The sequence below is a fragment of the Parasteatoda tepidariorum genome, chromosome 4, assembly GCF_982258835.1.
Source record: "Parasteatoda tepidariorum strain Cologne lab strain chromosome 4, Ptep-v5.0, whole genome shotgun sequence".
Taxonomy (NCBI): Eukaryota; Metazoa; Arthropoda; class Arachnida; order Araneae; family Theridiidae; genus Parasteatoda; species Parasteatoda tepidariorum.
Window position 1 is genome coordinate 54,826,753 of NC_141758.1, and position 19,867 is coordinate 54,846,619.

At 32.5% G+C, this 19,867-nt stretch overlaps 1 protein-coding gene across 1 annotated transcript; it reads right to left on the bottom strand.

Annotated features, from left to right (window-relative positions):
• Window positions 1-1,579: 1,579 nt before the first annotated feature.
• LOC107442869 (uncharacterized) lies at window positions 1,580-19,410 on the bottom strand. Its single transcript, XM_016056532.3, has 7 exons — window positions 19,283-19,410; window positions 13,395-13,862; window positions 11,241-11,559; window positions 7,625-7,749; window positions 5,984-6,196; window positions 3,426-3,552; window positions 1,580-1,995 (listed from the first exon to the last, which is right to left on the bottom strand). The coding sequence occupies exons 1-6, from the start codon at window positions 19,326-19,328 to the stop codon at window positions 3,431-3,433; spliced, it is 1,293 nt and encodes a 430-aa protein (XP_015912018.1). The 5' UTR covers window positions 19,329-19,410; the 3' UTR covers window positions 1,580-1,995; window positions 3,426-3,430.
• Window positions 19,411-19,867: the final 457 nt, after the last annotated feature.

Here is a 19,867-nt window from a genome sequence, read left to right on the forward strand (position 1 = left end):
AATAAAAGAGTAAGCAAAATTACAAAGCTATGGAGTTAAATATTGATAGTTGTAAACTTCAAATCAGATAAGCTGTTCAACGCCGTTTTAAAATAAAACATGAAATAAAACTAATAAACGAAAATTTCACATGATTTTAAGAAACCGTGTAAAACAAGAGCTTTTGTAAAAATAATGCATTTTCATTTAACTTTTATTGCTTCATGATTAATGCCTATAACATATATATAACATATACCATTTTGTAGTCTTATCTTTACTTCAAATAAAACAGTGCCGGATTCGTATTTTTAGGTACCTTTAACGTTGTCTCAGATATGGTTTAAAGCCATATACGTGCTACGTCTTTGTTACTCATATGATTTAAACCTTATTGCAGATCTCCTTTTATTTAAAAGGAAATTACAACTTTGAAGTTTTTGTTGAAAGCAAGAATGTTCTCTGTATAGTAGGTTTATCCAGGGCTCGAAAAAACTCAGAAATTTTACCCGTCCCCGAGGACTGCTTGTCCAACAATGTACCCGTCCTCCTTTGAAACTAACCCGTCGCTTCTAAATAAATAAAAACATAACTTTCTCTTATTTATTACAAACATTTATATAAATTGCACAATGAATTAATAGTTACTAGGATTACAAATACTAGGATTACATTATACAGTAATAAAAGAAATACTAGGTTACTAAGAGTAAAACCTTGTATTTCTATTATGAAATAATTTATTTCTTTGATGAAATAATTTAAGTAACAAAGGTTAAGTTAGCTGTCAATTATCATGTCAATTTATCCGATGGTACTGCGTTTCCTAAATGAATCAAATATGACGTTTGCCAGTTCCACAATCAAGTCAATGATTTACAGAGGTTTCTGCACAGAAATCTGAAAGGGGTTTTCTATTTAGGTGGATGTTCATAATTGCGTTTAACGCTTCTTGTTTAAGACCAGTAAGTAATGTGTTTTTTTGTAAGTTCATTGCTGAAAAGCCCCTTTCAACCGCTGCAGTACTCCCAGACAGAGAAAACATCAGTTCCACCATGCGCAATATGTTGCTGTATTTCGAGATTAGCGGGTCATTTTAGAAGTGAGGCGATAGACTCTAGTAAAATAACAAAAATTTAAAATGTATCACGGACATTAACGGGAAAATGGCCGTCCGCGCGGACGCTGGATTCTAGAAATTTGTTGTCCGCGGGGAATTTTTGACAGCCGAGGACGGGCGGTTTTTCGAGCCCTGGGTTAATCTTAACTTTTTTTTTGGTACTTTGCATTTTACAATCTGTTGTTTGGAACCACACGAAAAAATTTGAAATAAAAGTCACACAAAAGCATTTTATTAATTTTCATTATTTATCTACAAGTTATTGCTTGTTTATTTGATAGTAATTAATTTCAAGAGAGATTAAGAGATAACATTTAAAAGGAAATTACAACTTTGAAGTTTTTATTGAAAGCAAGAATATTCTCGGTATAGTAGGTTAATCTTAACTTTTCGGTGTTTTTCATTCCGTACTTTGCATTTTACAATCTATTGTTTGGAATCACAAGATGGAAAAAAAATCTAAATAAAATGTCACACAAAAGCATTTTATTAATTTTTATTATTTATCTACAAGTTATTGCTTGTTTATTTGATAGTAATTAATTTCAAGAGAGATTAAGAGATAACATTTTAAAGGAAATTACAACTTTGAAGTTTTTATTGAAAGCAAGAATATTCTCGGTATAGTAGGTTAATCTTAACTTTTCGGTGTTTTTCATTCCGTACTTTGCATTTTACAATCTATTGTTTGGAATCACAAGATGGAAAAAAAATCTAAATATAATGTCACACAAAAGCATTTTATTAATTTTTATTATTTATCTACAAGTTATTGCTTGTTCATTTGATAGTAATTAATTTCAGAAAAGATTACATAAAGAAACTCCTTCAATATTTAAGAATGATAGTTTTTTATTGTTTAATGAAATAATGAGTGGACTTCTCTATCCAATCCCCTAGAAGTAAAAATTCAACAACATTAGCATACATACATATTATTTAATAATTTCTTTGCATAGTTAAAGTAATCTAATTTAATAATTTAAGTAATCTAATTAACTACAAGATGAAAAAAAAACTTTTTTATTTTATGTATTTAAAGCTCAAGCCTAATACAATGAAAGAGATTATTAAGATAGCTAAATATTCAAAACGTGTTTTTTGTACCAATAGCTCAGTGCTATTCAGGATGTGACAAAACGTATGGTAACTGTAAAAGAATTAAAACTTTCCAAAACAAACTATTTTGCCTTAAAATGAGGGGGAGAGATAAAAGGATGCTGTGTAAGAGGAAGCTTCGCAAATGGCACTTTTTTAGATATCTCCAGAAAAAATCTAACCTTACCAGAACAGTAGCCAGAGACGGTCCCACCGTGACTATTCAATCTGTTTGGAAAGGCAATGTGCAGGTAGTAACAACTCGTCCTTTACTTTCCAACCCCAGATCATATGAAGGGAGTTGTTTACATTGACAAGTTCTATCACCCTTTACAGTTTGATCATTAATTTAATTTCTCCCGGTATACGTTTCCTCAAGCCATTAACCCGGTATACATTTCCTCAAGACATTGATCCGGTATACGTTTCCTCAAGCCATTAACCCGGTATACGTTTCCTCAAGCCATTAACTCGGTATACATTTCTTCAAGCCATCAATACTTTTGAAAGACATGTGTCGTAAACCAATTGCAAAATAGAACTCCTTGCACACTGCCAACGTCATTTGTTGGACCTACTGTAGGGAGTCTTGTAGGTGCAAAGTGAAGTCAGCAGTTTGCTTACCCTATGACATATGCATGTAAAATAACCAATCATGGCATATTGGATACATTCGTATGGAATAATCATATATGGGTGTATTATCTAATGGATCTAATTAGTCCATTAGGCATATTTTCATGTTTGTTATATTGCTTTAAACGTTAATATTACATTTTAAGTGTGGTGATCCAGTGAGTAAAAGTCTCTTTGAATGTTTTTTTTAATATTTTAAGATTAAAAATAGTTCTTTAAAATCTTTATTTTGAGATTTCAAAATTAGGAGTGACTCTTAAAAATCCTGAAGAATCAATGTGACGAACACAGTCGTGACCTATTTACAAGAAAATTAACAATAGTTCGTTCGGGTGAAAACTAGGCCTCTTGAAAGTCTTATTTTAAGATTAGCAGTAGTTCTTGAAAAGCCCCATTAAAGGATTTCAAGCTTAAAAGTGACCTTTACAGATCCTGGAGTAACATTGTGACGAATAATTCTCAATTTATTTCAGAATCAGGAGCTAACTTTGCAGTTCGTTCGGGAAATAGAGATCTCTTAGATGTCTTTTTTTAGAATTTCTAAATTAAGATAAGCCTAAAACACCAATGTAACAACTGAAATGTTTCCTACTTTTCTCATTCACTGCTGTTGGACTCCATTCCTTTTTCAAGCTCCTCCAATACCAAAGCTTTGCCTCTTTTTGGTTGGTAATGGTGATGATCGCTCAAGAAGCGATGTCCTTGGTCATGATAGTGTTCTAATATCACCGAATAAGAAAAAAATAATATTACTATCTAGCAGGATGTACTTTTTAGGACATTTTTAAATGCGAATGACTAAAATGAAAAAAAAAATGAAACTGTCATCAAGGCACTATTAAAATTTGAATCAAAAATTTTGAGTGAGCCTTTATACTTATATTGCTGCTTATGCTGTTTTATTACTGCTGATGTACTTTATATTACTGCTTATGTTATTTATATTACTGCTTATACTATTATATTACTACTTATATTATTATATTTCTGCTTATGTTATTTATATTACTGCTTATGTTATTTTATTACTGCTTATGCTATTATATTATTTCTGATGCTGTTTATATTACTGCTGATGCATTTTATATCACTGCTTATGATATTTATATTACAGGTTATACTGTTTATATTACTGCTGATGCATTTTATATCACTGCTTATGTTATTTATATTACAGGTTATACTGTTTATATTACTGCTTAAGCTATTTATATTACTGATTATGCTATTTATATAACTGTCTATGTATTTCGTATTACTGTTTATGCTATTAATAATGCTTAATTAATTAATTGATGATATTTAATTAATTAATTAATAATACTTAATTAATTAATTAATGATACTTAATTAATTAATTAATGATACTTAATTAATTAATTAATAATACTTATTTAATTATACTTAATACTTAATTAAATATTAATTATACTGCTTATTAATAATGCTTGTACGTTATGTTTCACCAAGAAATAACCAAGTGAATGAACGTAACTGAAGGAAAATAGTACTTTAAATTGGTTTCACAAGAAGGAAATTAAAACATGTTTACTAGTTAACTGAAATCATGGCGAATTTTGGTACGAAAATACTCTTTTTCTACAGAGTCATATTAATTTTTACTTATAACTCTATTCAATTTAGAAAACAAAGAAATAACCCCTAAATACAAAATAATTCTTATAAATGAGAAAATTTTAAGAAGTGATTACACTGGATGTTCCAAAAATTACTTTTCGAAAAATCAATCGAAAAAAAACTGAAAAAGTAGTTTTACTGTTTCATGCTTTCTGCTAGAACAAGTTTAATCATTGAAAGTTTAATTATTTTTTTTACAAGCCTCGCCAAAACATGGTGTTGTTCTTTAAAGAGAAAATAAGACAATCCTTTAAAAATAACTGCCTTTGACATGATATAGTCTGTGGGCAAACTTAACAAATGCCCGTACAACTATATTTAAACTGTTAAAATCTGATATGTTGTAGTTTTGTTTTAGTTAGCATTGTCATAAGTTAAAGCACCTTTACTATTTTAGAAAGTGTAAGAATATAATTGGTTTCACAAGCAGAACGCAGAAAAATCTACATTCCCGATTCAATCCATTTATTTAATGGATTTCTTCAAATCGTTTTTTATATTGGGACATTTGTTATGTTTGCAATAAAAATAATTGTCACCAATTTTTGTCGTTGGTAAAAAGATATTACTAGGAGGTTCTTAAAAATTGAGTTGTTACTTCATTTCAACATTCATTTGATAAGACAAGAGGTCAATGTCAGAAAACAGATTGGCATAATACTGCTTCTTAAAAGTAAGAAACTCCTGCTAAAAAGAGCTATGCGAAAGAACCATAAGTGATCAAATTATTCGCAAAATTCTAATGTTGATTTATGTTTATGATTTTTATAAATCAATGTTCATAATTTATTTAACATTAAAACTTTTAAATACTTCAAAAAACTCATAATTTTTTTTTTAAAAAGTCACAATTTAACATGTCTCTTAAAGAAGAGTCAGATAACTCGGCTCATCATAAGACAGACCATTCAGCCCTTCATATATATATATATATATATATATATATATATATATAATAGAACACCTAATAGAACACCAAAGTCAAGCATCACTGGTTGGTGGTCAGTGTTTGGGTGAGGGACAACTTTGATCTGCTGTTGAGGAACCGAGGGTGTGCGGTATCAGTCTCCGTTAAACTTTTCTTGCGTAAAGTGCTCGACTTCGCTGGCAGGTCGTCGTACGACCAAACCGGAGAAGATATCCCCTCTGCAGATGATACAAAATTGTTACCGAGTGTCTTCGGATCATCTTCTAGGATGTTTTCCAGACGGTCACCAATAGCCCATTGTTCAGCTCTAGTGTGACGTAAATAAAGTACCTTTCGACCTGCGATTTTAATATTTTTAGAATTTCTTTTTCAGAATTTGAAACTTTGTCATACTTTAAATTTTAAATACTTATGGAGTTGAAGGAAAATTTGTGATGAAAAGTTTCTAACACAGTATAGCGTCTTCTAAAGTAAGGAAGGAACCAACCCTTTTCGTTCTTCATTTAAGCCCTGAGACGATCACCAGGTCAGTTTTGTCGGTATCGTATCTAATGAAAAAACTATTTATAACTCAATTATCTTACTTTTTTTTGATGGCTTAGCACATTTGGGTAATTTGGGGCTCCACTGTGCTTTGTCCTTTTTTGGATGTTTTTTGCATTTGTATTTTTTTGCGGACTTAAGTTCTTTAATATTAGTAGCTTTACAATGTACTTTACACGTTGGGTGATGCGTTATGGAATTATAAGTACAATGCGCTCTGCCACTGGAGATCTTAATGTTGCAGTCAACTTCAGCTGCAATAAATAAAAATAAACTTTATAAAACAACATAAAATTTTTAAGAGCAACTTCAAAAAAATTTTCATTAATATTACAGCTAAATTTTGATTATTCGACGTCAAAAGAACCAGAGAAGAAGCTCGAAATATTTAAAAATTCGATTCCCTCAAATGGGAAAGATAATTAAAAAAGGTTTACTTTACGATCAAAGATTCTGCACATAATTTGCTTACTGAAATATTGTTGTATTTTCTTTTTTAAATCAAGCATTGTTTACTATCTTATTTATTCATCACTTTAAAGATGTATACTTTTGATTATTTCATTGAGCTCTGTCGTAGTTATTCTAAGCTATCAAGCAATACGAAAAAAGAATCTCATATATAAAACCGATCAAGTAAAGGAGTACAGAAAATTATGGAAACAATTTTATATTAACTCATCTGTTATATTTCTCAAATAATCATTTTATAACATTCGACGTGTTTAGGTTATTCGATTTCTCATTAGCATAAATGAAGTTTAAAACTTTTAAAGACCGGCAATAAATCACGAACAGAAAAGAGTGTTTTTGAACACCCTATGTCGAAAAAAATATCAATAATAATTTGTACAAATTTTGGTTAATATAAGTAATAATTTCAAAAGATTTCATAAAGCTAGCTTAAATATTCATGGATATACACTAATGGTAGTGCACTGGACTCCCATTCGGAAAAACGGAAGTGTGAATCCAGCCGGTCAAAGACCTCCCTGTAGTATATAGTGACTGGTACACATTAAATCCCTCGGGTCACGAAATCCTCCATGTTTCCATGACAAATTATACCTCTGGGGACACTGAATTAGAGATTGATCGCTCTCTGGTTCAGGTCAAAGTAATGATCTGTGGATGAATGAATGAATGAATATATGAATGGGTTCCCCCTATAAACGGATGAGACATGTGGGTGTGGCAGAAGTCGAATTCTTGGCCATAAATGGCGCCACTGGAAAACAAAAACAATCGCCCCCTTGCCTTAATGGCCTACGACGACAACAAATATCCAATATTATTAAGTAAAGTTTTAAGAATAATTTTTAATTAATAACGAAAATATCATTTTAAATTTGAAAAATTTTGTCATAAAGTGCGCAAGATATGATTATTTCAAGTAATCCTTTCTTACTGCGCATGCGCAAGAAATATTTTTAAATGACATCATAATTTACTTCTGACTCGTATTTAGTAACGCATGAAAAAAGTCAGATTTGAATATCTAGAAAATCAAATAAGTTTCTAGCAGCTTTCTAAATATTTTATGCTTTGAAAAAAATTCTAAGTGCTGGATTTCAAAGTTATCACTGATAGGTTTCAAAGTTCTATCTGAAAGATTTCAAAGTTATAAATAATCAATTTTAAAATTCTAAATGTTATAATTCAAAATTATTACTGCCACTTACGCACACAGTCAGAGAAGGATTTGGAAGGACCCCATACTCCCCTACTCTTGTAGCATACTTGTATTCTTTTATGATATGGTTTACCTTTTAGTTTGTAACCTCTGGTGCAAGTTTGAGTGCAATTCCTTGAAAAAGAATTATTTGTTTATTACTATTCATCTACTTGATAGAATTATGATTGTAATTCCAATTAGCAAGTTTTCAACTTAATTACAGCAAATACAAGACGTGTCATAATAATTGCCATCTAATATCTAAATTGTTGTCAAAATGAATTAAAAAAGTCCATACATAGGTCTGAAAATTAATGTTTATGAGGGATGAAAAAAACATAAAGTCTAGTGTGGGGGGTGAGTAGTTATCGATCATGTCAACCTTCATCTATGAAAAGGTATCTCAACATAGAATCGAGTTAACATGTCTTATATACTAGGAAACTGTAACTGTATTTTTGTAGTGGTAGATACACTACATATAGCGATAATCGCTTTGAACGAAGGCGAGACTAAAAACATCTAAATGCATTTAATTGCTTCAGGAAATAGAAAGAATTCTAAAGATGATTACAATTAAACTGGTTTTGACATTTTATAAATCCGCTTTCTTCAGTTGTGATTTGCCATATTTCAATAGCGCGTTTGATTTTTCTTTGCCAAAGTATAGTTTTGTAACCGGTAATATGTAACATGTGTTCTAAGAAAGGCGAGACTAAAACTTCAAAATACATCAAAAAATTGGGTAGAATTAGATTTCACAAACTTTTAATTTTTTATAAAATTTCAGAATGTTATGTATTCTTAGTTTAAAATGGTTAATGATTAAAATGGCTTAGTCACAGTGAACTGATCGTAAGAGATGGTTCCTTCAGCCAGCTTCACTGACTCCGGTCAAAAAATGTTTGGATGACCACTTTGATCAATCTACCGATGTATCGAGTTTGTGCGCTATCTGTCCTCGTTAAACTCTTTTACCGTGAAGTACTCGACTTCATATGATAGTCGTCGAACTATCGAAGCCAGGGTGCCATCCCCTCTTCAAAGTTGTGATAACAAGTCTTCGTATCATCCTTAGAATTGTTTCCCAGACCACTACCGACTTAGGAATACTAATTCAGTAAAGTAGCTTGTGTTACCGACAATTTCAACCTTCATCTATGAAAAGGTACCCCACCCTAGATTTGATTTAACATGTCTTATATACTAGTAAATTGAAATTGTATAAATGTAATGGTAGACACTCTACTGTACTCTCCAACCCGAATTTTGTCTGTGATAGAATTCGATGAACGGATACCACTTAGTTGATTCATTGCTGTTTTGTGAGAAACCAGGAGAGGTGTTTTAAGTTCACCAGATTAAGTTCACCAGATCGTGAGAGCTGTATTAAATTCAAGGTGGTGGTCCTTCATGTGCTGCCATTAGCAGTCAAGCGTATGCAGGCCGACGTTGTGTGTGATCGAGACTGAGTAGCAACAGAGTGAAGAGAATAATATCACAGTCACAATTAGCAAGTCTACTGTTGAATGTGGATCGTCCATCGAAGTAAGCGTGTTAAAATCGAAGAGGGTGTGTCTGTTAAGGTAAGAGTGCTCTGATCAATTCTGGTGGGGGAGTAATGTAGTGTAACTACCACTACAATATTACAATTCGAATTCCCTTGTACATAAGACGTGTCAACTTTATTCAATCCGAAGGTACCTTTAGATAGATAATGGCCGACAGAGTTACTAGTTTTTCGTCCACCAGCTACGCTATCCATGTTTATCATTGTGTTTGTAAAAAACTATTTTAACATTAAAAAACGTGTAATGAAATCTTAATGATGAAAAAAAAAATTTAGGATATGGAGGATATATATATATATATATATATATATATATATATATATATATATATATATGCTCCTTGTCAATGTCGGAATTTCAGAAACTTAGCAACAACGGTTCTGTAGACCTAAGAGATTAAAAATAGCGCTCCGGGTGAAGAACACACCAAATAAGGAGTAAACACAAAAGAAAAGTAGAAAAAAAATTTTATTGCAAGTCTAAGTGTGTAATTTTTTTAAACACGTCTATCTGTATAATTTATTCAAATAAAATTTGAAATAAATTGACAACGGAGATAGAAAAAAATTTTAAAAAATAAAATAGAAAATGGTTTTTTATTGTAAGTATGACTAATTTTTAAATTATCTTTGAAACTCGGAAAATATTGAACCCATATACTAAAATATTTGTGTTTTAAATTAAAACTTATCCTCTTACACCATGTCGTATGTACCGTATTTCATCTTTATTTGATTTACTAACAAAACTCCTCATGCAACAGTCGTCTTTAGCATTTAAAGTTAAATGGAAAAGTGTATGTTTTGTAAAGTTTGAAGTTCATGTTGATATCTTATATAATTTATTTTCCTTTGATCAAATTAAATAAATCGCTTTCATCCTCTTATTTCCAATAAATAAATTTTTTATAATAATTTTTATTATTAAACTCAATACAACCTCGCCGTCTGCTGCATTTTCGAACGTCTACCAACATTGTCATACACCCAGTTAGTTATTCCGCAAATTTTTACAACACCTTTGTCTTTAAATAAATAATCCCAAGAAACTGAAGCTGATTAAAAATTTCATTCACTTCAAAAATATATAAATAAGAAGTAACAATCGGCATGTTTCAAATGGTTAGAAAATAGGAATCTACTTTAACGACTTGCAGACTTGAATGAGAATAAGCAAAAGAGATTCAAAATATAAAACGTTAAGTTGCTAACTAAAAATGGAAGAATGAAGGCTGTAAACGTAACTAGAAAAACCACAGTACACGGGAGGGCCGAATCAAAATGAAATGCATTGCCCCCGGTATGGAGAGGCGGAACTAATGGGAACAAGCATGAAGCTGAGCTGATGCGACAGGGGTGGAAATAATTTTGACATTGTCGAAATTGAATTTATGCCCAAGATTCTAACATATGAACTTTAATTTTTCATTTTTCATAAGCAACTCGTAACTTGTTTAAATATTTAATTCGCGTCAGAAGTTGACGAAAATTCAATTTCGACAATGTCAAAATTATTTCCATCCCAAACACATCATCTCAACTTGATGCCCTGGAATCTTATTTTATTCATATTTTATTTTTTTCATGTGCTGATTCCCTTGTTAAACGACATTAATTTCTCCATAGCCTTTGGAAATGCATTTTACTTGTGTTTGCTCCTCTCGGCCATTGAGGTTTTTCATGTTCTGTTCTTCAAACTTTTTTCCTCTCGGCTACTGTGATTCTTTCTAGTTTTGTTTGTCACCTTTATTTTTCCATTTCCCTTTGGCAACTCTAAGTTTTATATTTCAAATTCCTTTTGTTTGTTCTTATTTATATCTAACAAGTCTTGAAAAAGGATGCTTATTTTTGAGTTCTTTGATCATATCGACTGTTTTTTTCCGATTTGTATGTTTTTGGAAGTTTTTTTAGTATTTATTTGCATGGTTAATCAGGTTATACTTTTGTTTTGATCTCACTTAAAGCGAACAAGAGAGATGAAGACAAGTGAAATGAAATATAAAGTTGCAAAGATTTTTTTCATACAATTTTAATTTTTTAAATGTTTACTTACGTATACGATCCATAAACTATGCAAAAAACTTCTGAATGAGCGAAATTTTTAGGAACCTTACATGAACCCTTAGGTGCAGTTAGACGTTCTTCACTTTCAACTTCACATTCAGTTTCAGTTTCACATTCAGATTCAGGTGCAGGTGCACGAGCGTTGTATACTAATGCATCATCCTCGCTTACAGAATCAGAATGGTAGCCATAACCATAAACATTAGGTGAAACTTTTCTTCGTGATATTCTATGAATGTAACTATCATTCTTTAAAGAACCTAGTATGACACTGGCCTTCTCTTCGTCATCTTCTTCGTCTTCTTCATCTAAAAAAATGATAGAAATTTAATAATTGTTTACCCCTTAACAATCGCTTAATTTTCCAGAAAACGGTCATAAAAATAGCCTATTTTTTAATACACGTATATTGTGCACATATTTGATTAGTGCTGACATCTAGTTTAAGATAAACTAACTATCCACAATTGCCTTAAAAATATCCCGGTACTGCCATCTGAAGTGTGAAATGAGAAATAAAATGTTTTCCGAGCAAAAGAAATGAATTAGATTTATTCTTATTGGCGCGTTACTACTGAGCACTTCAGTCCGGGAATTTCACGGGAGAGAGAAATAGAGGGCAAAACCTTTACCCGTCATTTTCACTGGAGCGAGAAGGAAGGGGTTAAGAAAAAGTTGAAGGAATCTGGATGATTTACAACCCATTGCAGTTCTTTATGATACAGAGTCAGCCTGTTTGATTCTTCCATTTTCAATGGGCGGTTTATTTACATGTCTCCAACATACATAGAAAAATTATATACAGCAGGTAAAAAAAATTAAGAAACTGTTAAATGTCGCGTGAAATATACATCGGATCGAAAAACCGAAAATACTCATATTTATTATTTTTTAAAAGCTGTACAATAATATCATACTCGATCTTCCACCCCTTGGGAGAAATTTGCAGAGCGACTTTGAAATCCAAATTATGAATCTTGTATTTTTTTACTGCTGATATGGAGTCTCCAGAAAAAAAAGTAATTTATTAGAGTTGAAGGTTTATGCCTTTTGCTTCAGAAATGGCGTTGTAACCGAAAATAGGTTAGATAGAATACAAGCTGTTGAAAATGGCAAATCTCTGGACACATCAGAATCACGAAGACAAAAATAGATATGTAGAAAAAAAGTTATCGATTTTTTTTTAAAAAATATCATACTTTCTTATTTTTGTTTATTTTTTATTTTCAATCTGATGGGCCTCGAATTATCTCCTATTCAAACAGTCTATACTCTGCATAATTTTCTCGGTTACAGCGCCCTCTGTTAAGCAAAATGCAAAAACCTACAATGGATCTCTAGTTGTCACGATTTTAAGCAGTTTGTACTTTTTTATATAAATTTCCCAGTTGCAGTGCCATTTGTGAAGCAAAATGCACAAACCTACAACTCAAATAAGGTTACTTTTTTCTGGAGAATCTGAATCTGCAATGAAAAATAAGGGTTCATATTTAACATTTCCAAAAATGATCCCTACCCCCTGAAGATAGGGATGTCAGTATTAGTGGATAGGTTTTTATAGTTTAGTATTATTGATACTGTTTTAAAAAATATTGAATGCATCACCTTTCGATCCTATATATATTTCTCGAAATATTTGACCGTTTCCAAACTTTTTCACTCCCTGAATCGTAAAATAAATAGCCTCATTAACTTTCTGCTATCTATTGCAAACATTTATTCGATGGAGGAGCCACGGTGATTCCAAGGACAGAGCCCATTCAGGTAGCCCAGGATCAAATCCCAGCGATAGCTAGTGGAAACGAATTCTGCATCAAACTAGCACTAGTGACAGACGGCTCATTGGTAGAATCCCCCTGCCGTCGGGATAAACATGGAAGTTTTCTGTAGTTTTCATCTCCTTTTAGCGTAAATGTGGGTTAGTCTCATCTAAAAGTCCATCCAAAGGACAATCATGACTATTATATTCGAAAGTGTAATCGCACACACTTATCCTTCGGTAATAAATTTGTATTGTTCTTGACTCTAGTTTATTCTCTTATATTTTCATTTCATAAGTAGATTAGAAATAATCAAAATACCGTTAAAAAATTTACCACAAAAACTATTTTAATCATATAGAACAGGAATAAAATACACTCACCCAGTTCTGCTGAGTCCTTTATTACAATCATTTTATGCGGTCTTATTGTAAATGAACTTCCATTGCCATGAATGATTACGGTATTAATCTCTTCATTAAACTCTTCATCTGTACCATAAATCGATTCTAAACTTGATCCATCGTCAATTTTACCCTCCTTCTCTTCTTTTTCATTAACTCCTTCTTCTATATATAATTTTAGCTCTTGGTCAGTTTCCTGATGAGGTTCAGCTGTGGTAAAAAAATTGGTAGTTTCAAGTAAATTAATCAATTTATTTCCAGTCTCAGCTTCAAGCGAAGAATCTTTTAGCTTTCCTAATGAGTTCACAGAAATGGTTTGATTTTCTTCTTTTACTGAAACGCCTTCATCAGGATTTCTGACAATGTTATAAGGTGGGCCAACATCTAATCCGTCGATGCTTCTGACATCTGATGGATGACTTTCTACAGACTTATGCAGAATAAAAGCTGAAATGACAAAAAAAATAATAGCATTGTAAAAAGTTAAAACTTCGTACAAAAAAGCATGGTAGACCAGGATTAACTGGCGTGGTTTTCCATCAAAAAGTTTTCAAAACGCAATAATTTATCATTTAGTATGAATTATAAGTTAAGTATAAATTTTAACAATTTTAAGTTAAGCTGTTAGTGTCTGGGTGGCGCAGTTGGTTTGTCGTCGGCCTTCTGAGCCCAAGTCTACGGGTTCGATCCCCGGCCCAGACACCGGATTTTCGGGATGCAGAAAATCCTCAGCGGCCATGTCGTATGATTATGCGCCATGTAAAAGATCCCTGGAGTGCCTTATTGTCTCTTGACATTTCCGGCAAAATTAAATTCCTAGTGCACTACAAATAGAGTCTCGGTGCTGCCATCTAGTGTGGCAGGAACTAGACGTCCAAATTAACATGACCAACGGTATCTCATCCATTGTGGTGGTCCTGAAAGAGTGGATACTGCTTCTGCAGAACGCACTAGGTCTGCTCATCGGCAAGACTGATTATGCAGCTCATTGGTAATAAGAAAAATAAAGAAAGTTAAGCTAAGACGGAAAGTTTAAGAAAATTTCTTGACACCCCCCCCCCGTTTCCTATGGTCATGTATTATCCTCAGTACTTTATACTAATTGTATGAAAGTATACTGGTATGGTTTAATACTATTGGTGTATTTTCAGGAGCAAGTCACTTTGAGGAAACCTGTGTGCATGTAGCTCTCAACTGTAATACATGTAGTTCTCGAAAGTACTTAAAGTGTTACTGTTACTACTTTATGAACATTTTAACTAACATCAGTATGTAATTTCATTTTTACTTTTCTCGGTGGCTTTACGCTATTAGATTTAATAAAAGACAATTAAAAAAAATTATTGCTTAAAAACACTCTTGGTTACATGCAGTTTTCCCTGTACTAAATCGTAATAGTGATGACTCACCTCGAAATGCCGAATAAGTATTCGGTTCAGGGGGGGGGGCGCACAAGACCTATTACCCCAATATCAGTATCAGCTACTTTCTATATTTCATTTGGAACCTATAACTTCACTACAAGTAGTAAATTTTAACAAAATTAGTTTTGAATCACTTGAGTCTATAATAGCTTTCTCCGGTTTCGTATGACTCCCGAAATGGGGAAATATAATTATAAGTTATTCCACTAATATTGTAACAAAAATTTATTTTGATCTAAATATCAGGGTACTTACACATCTATGTTTTTAGTCCAGATACAAGTTATCCCATTAAAATGGCACTTAGTCCGAAATTATCATTTCTTCACTTTCTATACTTCCAAAAGACTTAATATTTTTAAAAACTTCAGAACACAGGTTTTTCAGAGGTTCATCTGCTTTACATTGATTACTTATGATTATACTACATTACTGATTACTTATGATTATATTACATTGGTTATTTATGATTACTTATGATATATACACATTTTGAAAGTGTAAGTATAAACAAAACAATAATTCGATAAACATCATTCGATAATTTTACCACATTATGCAACGAAAACTCTCCATGTAATTATGCTTGTGTTCTGACTATTGTTAAACTGAAAGTTCAACAATTAATTGAGGAGAAACAACATCTATGATTCACTACATATTTCAAGATACTAGTTCAAAATTTCAAGTTGAAAAAAAAGTTTAAAACTTAAGTCATATACTTACTACTATAATGAAATTTCATTTGAATTGATAAATATTTCGGTTTCTCAGAATAAACATAATTTGTTTTTTAAACCGCATTCATAACAAGCTCAGTAATTTTTAGCGAAGTGATTTGGTTATGATTTTGGTAAAATTATCAATAAAATATGGTTTATGTTATGTGATAAAATTTGGTAAATTTGGCAAACTTCGGTAATTTTTTGGTGATACCTTATAGCTTGGCATGTAAACCATTTATTCGGTAAAATGTAATACTTAGTTTCGTTTTTTTTTTTTACTCAATGTGTGGTAATAAAAACTATAATTTTAAAAACCAGAATTTCCGGTAGACCTTTACCATATGATTAGAAAAAACAACGCGAATATTAACTTAACTTAAAGCACACATTTTTGTATTTTTACTAAATGCGTGGTAATAAAGTGACGCCCGGTGGCTGAGTGGTAGCTCTTAGCGCTCCCATGCTGCAGGTCTTGGGTTGGATCCTCGGACCGGGAAAGGTTGACTCAACCTTTCATCCGCTTTCAGCTACTCCTGCAACATCTACTCCTGCACCCCAGAGCCCAAGTTCAAGAAAACGGAGATGGACACAGTAGGTCTTGGTCCTCTATGGGCTGTCGTGCCACTGAGTTTAGTTTTTTTTTAGTGGTAATAAAGTACCATAACTTTGAAAATCAGAATTTCCGGTAAGCCGTTAGCATATAATCAGAAAAATTACTTTATGAATGGATGAAATATCATATATTTCGGTTTCATTAAACAAAATCATGGTTTTGTTTTTACCAAAATGTCAATGCGATATAGTATATTCATTTTACCATCATTTTTCCTCTGCGTCTGAGTAAAAGAAAGCAACGTAAATTAAGTACAACCAAAGGCAGAATAATAGACATAATATAATTTCGGATTCATAAATACGAACCACCTCTCTAGGAATGTTCTTAGGATTTTTTTTTTCTTTAATGGAATTTTTTCCTTAATGAAGTTTTTTGCTACTCTAAAGTAGATTCTTGTTCTTAGAAACGAAACTATAGTATGTCCATTTCTGTGCCTTTATTCTTGATTTATTTACTATGATTTATTTTACATTATTACTCAAATAAATTTATACTTATATTTTTGACACCGAATAGTGCAATTTTTAGCTGATTCTTGAAGATCTAAATATTTTTCAATTTGCTTGGACATATCTTTTATAAATATATGACCGAAATGACGATTTTTATCGACTTGAAATTTAAAACTTTTTAAATAAAATTTTCGTGGTGCAATCTAAATAGGAGAAATAAGTAGAAATTTGAAAATGGTCACTCAGTAAAAATATTGGTGAAGTAGTTTAATTTCATCATCGCTCCAATTCAACTGATTGGTTATTGCTTATTTATGTGCTTCATTCGCTTCAGAAACATTCAAATCGAAAATAACAGTCGACATGTTTCAAGCTCTAAAAAATAGGCGCCCATTTTCAAGGCACGCCAAACGAGAATGAGAAGAAACAAAAGTGAATTAAAGTATAAAATGCAAATATGCCAATGAAAAAATAAGGTGAGAAACATAAGTAGAAAAACCATAGCAGCCGAGAGAGAGGGAAAAAATCGATGAGAAACAGAACAAGAGCACATTTATAAGGGGGTGCAATGGAGAAATGAAAGTTTCAATTGGTTTACTCACGCTGACCCATGCCAAGATAAAGACAAAACTATTCACCTCACACCCCTATTCGAAGCGACTTTTCCTCGTAACCATGGTACCCGCAACGATGCCAGACTGATGTCTAGAAAATTTCTCCTGAAAGCCTCGTTATAAAATATTTTTCTCCGAATTATGGAGAAACTAATTTCGTTAACAGGAGAATGAGCATTCATATGAATAAAAAAAGATTACAGTGCGTCAAGATGAGCTGTGTGACTGGGATGGAAATAATTTTATCATTGTCGAAATTGAATTTATGCCTGTTTTTAAAGTGAATGAAGTACACTGGTTATCATAAATTAAGGAAAATTCACAAAAATCGCGATAACTCAAGAAATTACACATGGAATTTTATGAAACTTGCCCACAATATACAACACATAGTAAGGTATTAAACAACATAAAAAGAAATTATCAGACATTAATAGTAGTATAGAAATTAGCACATGTATAAAATAAACAAATTGGAAGTATCGGTTTGCAATAGAAAAAGTACCTTTAATATGGAATATGATTGCCTCTAGAAGCAATACAGCACAAACAGCGATGTGTGATGCTTTCAATTATGCGGTCTATCAGTTCAATAGGAAGTGAGAGCCATTGCTCTTGTAAAGCAGTTGCAAGCGTGGCAAGGGTCTGAGGGGGCGGATTGATGGCAGATACACGCCTCCCTAGAGCATCCCAAACGTGCTCGATAGGATTCAAGTCCGGGGATCGAGCTGGCCACTCCATGCGAGTAATTGTTTCCTGTTGAAGATAATCATCAACAATGCGAGCTCTGTGTGGTCTTGCATTATCGTCCTGTAACAGGAAGCAATCACCAATTGCCCCGGCATATGGGCGCACATAAGCATCAAGGATGTTGTCTCGATAAACCTGAGCATTCACGGTTCCCCTTGGAAAGACATGGAGGTATGTGCGCCCTCCTAAGGATATGCCTCCCCAAACACAGACACTGCCTCTTCCGTATGCATCTCTTTCACGGATGTTTGATGGATGATAACGGGTCCCAGGTTCTCTCCATATCAAATAACGTCTACTGTCACTTTCTAGACTAAACCTGGACTCATCCGTAAAGAGAACAGGCCTCCATTGATCTGACGTCCAGTGGACATGTTGTCGGGCCCACTGCAAACGGTCTCTCCTATGGCGTGATGTGAGCGGCACGCAAATGGCTGGTCGTCTCGCATACAGACCACCTTCGTGGAGCCTTCTGCGCACAGTTGACGTTGACACCAACCTTCCGGTGGCTGCAGCAAGAGAGGATCTAAGATGTGTCGGAGTAGCGGTTCTATTCCTGCGTGCACTTAATGTCAAATATCGGTCATCGGCACTGGTCGTAACAGTTGGCCGTCCTTGACTGAACCTCCTAGATGCCGAATCTGTGGTTTGAAATTGCCTCCAAAGTCTATGAACCACAGATGGACTCACATTTAGCCATCTGGCCACTTCTGATTGACTCTGCCCTGCCTCTAGTCTCCCGATGGCTCTCCATCGTAGTTCTTCAGGCAAATGATGCCTAGAGGTCATTATTATGAATTGGCTATCTCAGATTTTCAATGTCGCAATCACAGTAAAATTTGTGTGCTTTCTCTCAAACTTGGACTTTTATGCTCCAGGCAGATGACGTAAGCCGAGTGCAGCGCCACTAATTTGCATATTGCAATTTTACTCAGCTACTCTTAGTGGACAACATATGCAAATTTTGCACGGTTTGGCTTACTTTTGAAAGAGTTATCGCTATTTTTGTGATTTTTCCTTAATTTATGATAACCAGTGTATTTGAACAAGTTACATCTTTCCGCTTTACTTTCTTGGGATTATTTATTTATTCATTCATTAGTTCTTGGTTATAATTTCAAAATTATTGAAAAATGCTAATTCTTTTCCTATTTTAATATACTACCTCAGTAATCCTGAAAAAATAACACTATAACACTGAAAGAATTACTCAGTAACACTGAAGAAATAATTAAATGACGCAATTTCACACTTCCGAGCTTTTTTTAAACAATATTAGTACTTACCAAATAGAATTCTGAGAAAGATTTTCGTTTTTCTCCTTTCACTCATTTTAATGATTTAATGACAAATCCGTACGGTCATAAAAAATGAACCCATTCGATGATCTTTAGGATAAAATTAAGACTGGAGAATATTTTTCAATTTTTAGAGTCTTAAATAGCTTCTCATTGGATTTAGTATGAGTAGTTAAAAAATTAAGTGTTTTTTTTCTGAAAAAGATTATATTTATTTAAAAGGAAATTATTAAACCTAGTTATAAGAAATGAGACAAATAACAATGGTAAAATTCATCGAAAATCAATAAAGTAAGAAAAAAAATTTATTTTTTGAAACTTTTCTATGCTCATTGTTTTTATTTTTCGAAGAAAGGACTCAAAAACAAAAGAAAACACTAGAAAACTAGCTAATATTTAAAATTATTTTAAGTAACTAGTTTAAAAATGAGTTCATGAATACAAAAATGCATTTAAAATTTTAAAAAATCAGATATGCTAACTATTTTTTTGCATGCTATTATAATCTATCCCATCCTTTTGTAATAGCTATGGTTCTGGAATCGGAGTCGAAAACAATTTTGCAGGAGTCAG

What these genes read in the sequence shown, in the direction of transcription:
- LOC107442869 (XM_016056532.3), bottom strand. Translation starts at nt 19,328, where the DNA reads ATGAGTGAAAGGAGAAAAACGAAAATCTTTCTCAGAATTCTATTTG. An exon ending in ATAGTTTATGGATCGTATAC is followed by an intron (nt 7,750 to 11,240) that starts GTAAGTAAACAT and finishes TTCTTTTTCAAG; the next exon opens with GAATTGCACTCAAACTTGCA. An exon ending in TGCTAAGCCATCAAAAAAAA is followed by an intron (nt 3,553 to 5,983) that starts GTAAGATAATTG and finishes CGGTGATATTAG; the next exon opens with AACACTATCATGACCAAGGA.